The 9733-nt window shown below is 26.7% G+C and overlaps 1 protein-coding gene across 1 annotated transcript; it reads left to right on the top strand.

Moving 5' to 3' along the window:
- The first annotated feature begins 604 nt into the window (after nt 1-604).
- LOC123297422 (ras-related protein Rab-10) lies at nt 605-6503 on the top strand. Its single transcript, XM_044879074.1, has 4 exons — nt 605-781; nt 1020-1219; nt 5281-5370; nt 6038-6503. The coding sequence occupies exons 1-4, from the start codon at nt 655-657 to the stop codon at nt 6224-6226; spliced, it is 606 nt and encodes a 201-aa protein (XP_044735009.1). The 5' UTR covers nt 605-654; the 3' UTR covers nt 6227-6503.
- The last annotated feature ends 3230 nt before the right edge of the window (nt 6504-9733 follow it).

The following is a 9733-nucleotide window of genomic DNA, read 5'->3' as shown; positions in this document are numbered from 1 at the left end:
GTATACATAGATAATAAGTATTTATATTTATTATAATCAGATGTCTATGAATATATCTGTCAAAATTATTTGTGTTATTTCATATAGTGATACCCATATTAAGTCATCAAATTGAATGCTCGCGTTTTTGACAGTTTCAAAAAGGTTTAAAATTTAATTTAAGTTTTTGGCAAGAAAGCGTGTGTATTTTTCCGAAATAAATTTTTGATGACTTTTTATTAGCAAAATCAACATTTTGAAGTATTTTTTCAAAAATAATGGAATACCCTATTGGTAAAGTATTATTAAAAAATACATCTGCAATATTTTATAGACTCTCTGTAAAAACCGAATGATTTTTGAATTAATACTAACAATTTTTTAAGTAATATTTTTTAATGTTAGGTATTTAAAATCAGATCTTTATAAAATGCACATTCCTATTTTTTAAAGAAAGTATTGTAATGAATAATTTAGAAATTTCGAAAAATATTCAAGTAATTTGAAAAATCATATAATAAATAAATATTTTTTTTAAATACTAGGGAATTTAATCATGTCACTAAATAACTTTATTCATGTTAGTGGAATTCATTACTGTCATTACTAGGGAGGAGAGTTGATCACTCTCAATCATATATATATAATATATTAAATAAATACCTCCACAAAAAAATGGCGAAGAAAACTTATGATCTATTATTTAAATTATTATTAATTGGTGATTCTGGTGTAGGAAAAACATGTATATTATTTAGATTTTCTGATAATGCATTTACAACGACATTTATATCAACAATAGGTATGTAATCGAAATAAATATATATTATTATTCATAATTATTTAATGCGTACTAAATTCAAACCCTTCGATTTATTCATTAATTAAAAGTAACAAAACAAACGTCATATTATAAAAGTTTAAAGTTCAAATGAATTTTGTATTTAGTGCATAATTCAAGGATAAATGTTTTGTAGATGGTATGGGGTGAGGTCATTTTTAATATATGAAATATTTACAATTTTTGTTGTTGTTTATAGGTATCGATTTTAAAATAAAAACAGTTGATTTAAGAGGTAAAAAAATTAAATTACAAATATGGGATACAGCTGGACAAGAACGTTTTCATACAATTACAACATCTTATTATCGAGGAGCAATGGGTATTATGTTAGTTTACGATATAACGAATGAAAAAAGTTTTGAGAATATAGTGAAATGGCTGCGTAACATAGACGAGGTATTTTTTGTATATGTTTTATGTTTGTTTCTTCTTAAATTGATAAATTTAATCTACTCCCGATATTTACATATTGTGTGGGAATATGTCATTGGAAGTTATCAACTACTGAATGTTTTTTTTTTTAAATAATATTATTCATTATAACACTTAAGATAAGTGCTGTAATTTTATTCCTTATAAATAGAATTCTATTTATTTATGAGTGTTAAACGCTTAATAATAATTATCTTTGAATCATTAGATTTTTGCTCATGCATTATGCATATTATATTATATAATTATTTAATCATTTTTAAAACCTGAATTTTATTAACCGACTTCAAATCAAAAAGAAAAAGGCTCTCAATTCGACTGTATTTTTTTTAAATGTTTTGTTTGTTACCTCAGAACTTTTGCCTGGATGAACCGATTTTGATGATTCTTTATCTATTTGAAAGCTCGTGCTTCCCGTGTGGTCCCATTTCAATTTGGTCCAGTTCTGACATTGGTATCCATGTGAAAACCATATAAGTCTTAAATTTGCATTAAGTATGTGCGCGACAAATGGACGAATAACTCAATATCACGCCCACCGATTTCGATGATTCTTTTTTTACTGAAAAATTAGTTGGTGTACTTCAGATTCACTAAAAATCATAAAACAAAAAAAAAACCGACTTCAAAAGAAACAATACAAAAACAAATTAATATGCACTAAAAAGTAAAAAAATAACGATAATATAATGTAGTTACAATTATTGTTATTATTGGAGTCGGTGTCAGCCAAGTTAATGTATCAAACTGTTCTGTCACATTTGTTTCCTTGGCTGACACCGACTCCAAAAATAATAATTGTAACTACATTATATTTTCGTTATTTTTTATTCTTTAGTGCAGATAAATTTGTTTTTGAATTGTTTCTTTTAAAGTCGGTTTTTTTTTTGTTAAAAGTATTTTTTAAGCTTCTAAGTCTTGACTGATCTCAAAAAGCTCGTTTTATTTTGAAATTATATTATTATTATATAAATTTTATTTTTAATCAGTGGCGTATCTAAGATAAAATGTCGAAAAAAAAAATAAATAAAAGATACAATTTTTTGAGCGCTCGGTAGATAAAAATATTTTTGGAAATAGACCACTCGAAATTTGTGATTTAAAAAATTATAATACTTAATAAACTTCAAATTTTACGATGAAAAAGAGAATGCTTGAAAATCTAAATGGGAAATGGGTTTGTCTTAGAGAGACAGGCTAGTCTTCTAAACTTTGAGTATTTTGGAGTTGTTGTCGTAAATACGGCAATTATTCATTGTCTGTATTTTGAACTAAATTGTATATCTCTAAAAAGTTCTTTCCCCTAAAAGCCCAAAATTGAGAGAGGCGGGACTATCACACCTCGTTCTTCCCCGAAATGGGAAATACAAAAAAAGAAAAAAATCAATCTTTCATGTTTAACACGTTTAACATGAAATAAGTGAAATTTTCAATTAAATCTTTCCAGTAATTAATGATAAATAGATTGCATTTAAACAATAGTCTATTCAATTTAAGATTATGGTACCATAACGGATTTTTATTAAATGAATGTGTTGTAAAAAACCAGTTTACATGATATATTTCTATAGGAAACGTCTCCGAAATTAAAGTCTATTTTGAAATAATTAGGCAATAAATTCAAAATTTAATCGAAGGCTGCGAACGCCCTGATTTTCGAAAATCTTAAATACTTCATAAGCTACGTCATTCCGTTGGTTGAAGACAATTGTCCTCATGAGCCTTTCGTGCATTCCGTGATCATTCCATCTACCACAAATATTAAAATTAGAGCATAATCGTATGTTGGGTGAGCCAAATAATAGAAAATTCGTTCGTTAGGCATATAAAACTTTGCTGCTATGAGGAATAGTGTAAAGAACAACCCAAAGATTGTGTTACTCGTTGATTAAATTGTGCTCTCTCGCTTAATTTGTAGAAATGGAAATGTGACTTAAGTCTACTGGTTTATTCGATTGTATATAACTCCTGATTTTTTAGTAGAAATTTTCGAAGGTCAAAATATTCGTTAATAACCAATTGTTAACCAAGACCTAAAACGTAAACTTATTCCAGTGACCATTCAATCCCCTTATCTTACGATCATTTTATATACAGGATGGGACATTTTAATCTAAAATGGCTAATCTATAACATCTTGTTCTGACATCAGATTGGACCTAGTTCTTCGGGTTTCTTTAATAGCCTAATATGAAACAACTTTACAATTATGTAATTTGTCAACAAAATTTTATTACATTTTATTGCAATTATAGTGAAGTGATAAAGTTATACTTTAGCCGGAAATCGAAAGTGAATTGAGATTAACGAGGACACTATCAAACAATTAAACATGTTCAATTTTTATGAAATGAATAATATAATATAATACGTTTAGTTAATTATGTTTTAAATATTTTAATTAAACAAATAGAGTAGTTTTAATTAATAATTTTTGATGAATTCGTTAATTATTAAGTAAAATGTGAGTTTAGGAAATACCTAATTAAATTAGTTAAATAGTTTAATGAACTATTTGTTTTCATAATACCGTCAATTATGTTGTCTATGTATTCGATTAGGCTTTTTTGCATCCTATGATAATATTAATTTGTAGGGAAAGCGTTAAATATTATGTTGAAATATTTTTATTTGGGAATTTTTGTTTGTATGCATTGTCTTATCTATTCACTACTAAGATCTATTTTATATTTATGCATATTTATGTTGTTCTTTTTTGATAAATAGCAATTCGTTTTATTGCTCTTTCAAAGGATAATACAAAATTTCCAATTTACTTTTCTTCTCCAATAAACATATCGTCAGATATGAATCTCCAAAAGAGAAAAAAAATGTGCCCCCTCTAAGTTTTAAACAATGCTATATAGAAAACTGAAAAAAGTGTCGATAATAGTACTCAATAAAGTCTATCAACGAAAATTATTTCGAACATGATACGGTAATTAAATAAGGGGCTTAGCTGCCAATTTTTTTAACCGCCGCGCTTCTTATAGGTAATGTATGTAGGTTATGAATACCCAGTAAAATTTCTGCTTCACATGCGTGAGATGTAAGCTACTCCCCTCCTTTAAATTTTAAACCATGTGATTTAGATTTGAGGCTTACAATTACACATTCAAACGATGTTGCTTCTGTGTATTATAACTCGCGAAAAATCCGATAAAATGTTTCTTTGTTGTCCCTGTTATAGATCATAAGATGGAACCTTTTTATGCGTGTACTACACGCACTTGATCCATTTTCTGTAAACACATTTTCCAGCAAGATCATTCAGATACAATTATCAAACAGCTATTATATCTCAGGGCTCAGGCAATATAGATCGCAAAATGCTCATTCGAGGTTTTTATCATATACCGCTTTGTTTCGATGATTGAAATAGTGGGAAAATTTCTAATTTTTATGACTTTCCAATGTATGCACTCAAAAGCTTGTTATTTGAAGATAGCGAACTGGATATTTTTTCACCTTTTCAACCATTGACACAAAGCGGAAGGGAAAAATAAAATTTTTAAAGTGCTGATTTAAAAACTTGAAAGAACATGACTTTTTGATAATTATTACTCCATTGAAGTGGCAGAAACTCAGATGATAATCAAAATAATGTTTTACGAAATTTTAGTTGCGTGATGATAAATAACTTCAAGATTCTGTAACTTCTAAAAGATATATTTTAGATAATAATGCTTTTTATAAAATTGAGAGAATATTTTATTTCTATAGAAGAAGATTTTTAGTAATTTTAATAATTGTAAAACTTGATTGTTTCTGAAATATTGAACACGTTTCTCAATAGCGAAATTCGAAAATAAAAATACAGTGGAACCTCAAGGAATATACAAAAAAATTCGAGTTAATGAGTTTTGGACGTCTAAATAATTCGAAATTACGTGTAGTTAGGGGTTCAGTAGAAGAGAATGACATTTTTTTTTCGACTTAACGAGGTTCCACTGTATTTCACCAAATATTTTAAATGTTTATAATATACAAATAATTTTTCATAATTTTTAATTTTTTTATTTCAGCATGCTAATGAAGATGTTGTAAAAATGATATTGGGTAATAAATGCGATAAAGAAGATAAAAGAACAGTTAGTAAAGAACGAGGAGAAGCTGTAAGTTCGAACTTTTTTTTAATTTTAACAATTGCATGAACAATTACATTCTAAATAGTCTAAAAACAATTTTCATTCCTATTTTTTACGTATAATATAAAAACAAATATTGTAGTTACTTCCCACGTGTTTATTTTACTTTAAATATAATCGCTGATATATTTCTAAATGAAATTGAATACATAGAAGTAGGTCGATCGAGCAGACATTGTGAATTAGGAATCGTCAAAAGTCATAATATTTTCAATATTGACGTAATAATGAATACCTTGAAAAACCGGAGAAAATTAAATTAAGGGTGGAAGTTTGAAGGTGCTATTTTCAAACCATCTTCGAAATTACTAAAACCATAAGGAATGCTAATAATAAGTTTACATGAATGTTTAGAATTCATTTTCACCTGATAATATCCATTCATTAAATCTAAGATGAAAATTTTGAATTATATGTTTAATTGAACAAATGATCTAATACTCATGAATTATTTGGTATTCCAAGTTATCTGTAATTTTAGTTCCTAATCGAAGAGGATTAGATGAACTTGAGTAATAGAGGTCTATTTAGGATAGTTTAAATTTAATTAAAATATCAATTCAATATCATTACTGTAATTGCTTTAAAATTTGACAATTAAAAATATCCAAATATATTTCTATAAACTCTACAGATTGCACGCGAACATGGAATACCATTTATGGAAACATCTGCAAAAGCTGATATAAATATAGAACGTGCATTCAATGAATTGGCCGAAGCAATTTTAGATAAAACAGCATCAAAAGAACCAGGTGAACCAGCTGACAGAGTTACTGTTGATCGACGCATGAACAATAATACTGGAAGATCTTGCTGCTAAAAAAATTTAGAAAAAGAAACAAAAAAAAAGATAAAATAAACATTTATATAATAATCTCGCTTTAAAAGGTTGTGCGAATCTGTGTCGATATAGCCGAATGAGATGTATGAATGAGATTTTGAGTGTTTTAAAAATAATGAAAACGATATCAATTACCAATTTAAAAATATTTCTTGATGATTTTTACATCGATCTAAGCGTAAAATAGGATTTTGAGTTGTTTTTGTTGCTCTTATTAAAATATTTGTGTAGTGTCAATTCTGAAATTCCAAAATTTGTTAGTATATGACTTATTTTGGAATTTGAATTGTAATATTCGATTTTGGAAAAATATTATTAAATTCTGAATGATTTTTTTTAGATAAATTTTATTATATGACAAAAATTGTTTTTCTTTTTAATGAAAATTTGCAATATTATTGAATATGTAGTAATATGGAAAATTAATAAAAATGATTTTATCAATTTTATATGTAAAAACCTTTTCTTTTATTAGCTAAATAAATTTGGAAAAAAGCTCTCAATTCCTTGTTGTTCCTATTATACGTTTGGATAAAATTTTATTTATAAAGATTTGTGTTCTTCGTAAATGCTTTTTAAAGCATTCAATTCTTACGCGTTCGATGTAATCTATTCTTGTTCATGTATCATGCCAGCCTAATAGAATAAGGCCAATTTGATGAAGGCAAAGGAAGCAATGCGTTAAATCGAACAATGTATGGGATGATAAAAACATTGAGAGCGTGTAAATATCCTAAATGAATGCTGCCATAGATTTTATAATTTTTAAATCACTATTATGTGAACCGTTACCAATATTTTTAATTTAAATTAGAACGTTTACTTAAGTTAGGAAGTGTTCAAGTTTTACGCAAGCAAAATGCCCATTATTTTTTGGATACTCCCCTACTTAGAGGTACATATGTTAAATAAATACGAATAAATCATTGCACTAGCTGCTTTCAAGGAAGGTAAAGAGTATTTATTCTCACAAGGAACAAAGGATGAGTTTTTAACTGATGATGAAATATCAACCGATGATCATTTTTAATTTACTTAATGAGGCAACCGTATTACCCACCTGTGAACTTTGTTATATTGGTGTTACGTAAGCCAGTCCATTAATCGAAACTTAACGTGTTAAAATTATTGAATAAGAATGAATTTAAAAATTATAAAATCTACAATTATTTTTAAACACTTTTTCTTTACACACATATAGTCTCATACGCGCGTCCGTCAACACTATTATTGTAAAATTTAAAAAAAGTCTGGTTTTTTGTTTATAAGATCATTGATATCGTGGATAAAAAAATGTATCAAATTAATATTAGGTATAAAAACAATTTAAATAATGAAATATAAATCGATGTCATACTTACGACCATATAATTAATTTCAAAAATATATCAAATATTTTTGTGATTAATTCAATTTTTTTACTCAATATTTATTAGAGTTAGTTTGACGTCGAACAAGAATGATGAAGATGATGATTTATGAGCTAAATAAATGTGAATTTCGTAATTATTATTATTGTCTATATGGGAGATAATAATATGAAGTTTAAGTTTTTTGCAACATTTTCAAAGAATTCATCACAATTTTTTGTATAAAATTACTACTTTTTGGTGTATAGTTGAGTTAATGAATGTTTATTTAAGACTTAAAAGTTTTAATTATATTTGAACATCGTTGACCCAACTAAATATTAAAATACCAACTATAAATATATATTATATTTAAAAACAAAATTTGTACGGAAAACAAATAGTTATAGATATTGTATAATTAATTAAATATCAAAATCAAAACAACCTTATTGCAATCAATATTTGTGCTTCGAAATTTTTTATTTTACTTTACAATATTGTAATGTGTTAAATGCCATATAAAAAATGTTGTAGTCACAGAAATATATATACATAATTTTTTATTACTTATTTGATTTAATATTTTCAAATAAATTTTGTCATGAGCCAGTTATTTTGAATCAAACTGATTAAATCGTTGGTGATTTAAGTCATGAGTCCCAGAAGGATACTCTAGAGAATACACTTTATCGGATGTTTGCAAATATAAAGTATTCATCACAGTTTTTTTCCTTGGGATTACTATATGCGGGTATTTTTTCATTCTGCATATTGCACTCATGTCGCCTTCACGTTATGAATATATAGATAATAGATCGAATTACGCAATTAATGAAAGGAAAATTATGACCACAACGATGGTCGCCAGACCGTAATTGGAGAACGATTAAAAACCTTGTATCAGATTTAATTTTGTTACAGGCCAATTTTTAAAACCAATCATTTTGAGCAGCCAACCACGAAATGCTTCATGCGAACTTTTCCAACGATTTGAAATAGTCACCGTATCTACGTAAAGCAGTACCTTTGCGACAGATCGCCGCGAAGCGCTATTCTTTCGCCATTTCATCGTAAGGTGGCATTAGCTTATTATCATGAGGTAGAAATATTGGCTTAATAATCAACCGAGGAGTACCTTCTAATGATCTCTTGTTTTATTTTTGGTTCATAAATTTTTGATCATGATAAAATTTGAAATTATTATCAAATACTCTTTAATTAATCGTTATTTTTATTTATGATTAATACCATTAGCTAATTGATAATTTATTCATTTTTTTAAAAATTTGAATTGAAAAAAAACACAATTTGTTAATTATGAAATTTTTTTTTACATTACACTAAAATCTACAGAAATCAAGATTCTTTACTAGGGGGCCCAAAACTTCTGATTCATCAGCTAATATTTTATTGAGCTGTGTGGAAAACATCCAGGAACATTGTCCTATAGATGGTAATAATAAAGATACTTTACCTATAAGAAGTAAAGTGCAACTTCTAAAAGTAACAATATTCTCTTCCCTATGTATTTTCGCATTATATATTTTTTTGTTTAAAAGTTCATTTTCTATATAACAAATATTTACAGAAAAGGTTCCAAGACCTACATACGCCGTTGGTATTTAGATTACATATTAGTTTCCAACAAGTCAATTTCCGTGATTTTCTTTTTTTGAAGTAACTTTTAAACGATTTTTTTTAAAGATTAATTTGTGTAATGTAAAAAGACTTTTTGTTTCACAAGTAAAAAAATGACTAAGCCCTAATTCCACTTCAATTTTGAAATTGATATGACATCTAGTCGAAAATATCTTACAATAACCTTATACTAAAAACAAATGAATAGTTTAGTTTTGTACTTTGTATACTTGAAATAGAAACACATTTGTTCAATTTTTCAAATTTATAATATAAAAGTAATGTGGTAAAAAGTTGCAATGGGTAAACGAACGAAAAATTGGGCCATTATATAATACACGTTTATGTGATTATTTTTTTAAATTAAACTTTTAATCTAATTGGCTGTTTGATTAAACTATTTTGATTATTCGCCTGTTTTTTTATTAAATCATTAAGTATGATTTTATTTGTGAGCGTTATTGTTTACTATTTTGAATACATTTAAAGTGAAACT

This window comes from Chrysoperla carnea, chromosome 4 (genome assembly GCF_905475395.1).
Source record: "Chrysoperla carnea chromosome 4, inChrCarn1.1, whole genome shotgun sequence".
NCBI lineage: Eukaryota > Metazoa > Arthropoda > Insecta > Neuroptera > Chrysopidae > Chrysoperla > Chrysoperla carnea.
This window is presented reverse-complemented; position numbering and strand designations above follow the sequence as displayed.

Coding starts and splice junctions, on each gene's coding strand:
- LOC123297422 (XM_044879074.1), top strand. CDS start 655: ATGGCGAAGAAAACTTATGATCTATTATTTAAATTATTATTAATTGGT. Junction 782..1,019: donor GACATTTATATCAACAATAG/GTATGTAATCGA, acceptor TGTTGTTTATAG/GTATCGATTTTAAAATAAAA. Junction 1,220..5,280: donor GGCTGCGTAACATAGACGAG/GTATTTTTTGTA, acceptor TTTTTATTTCAG/CATGCTAATGAAGATGTTGT.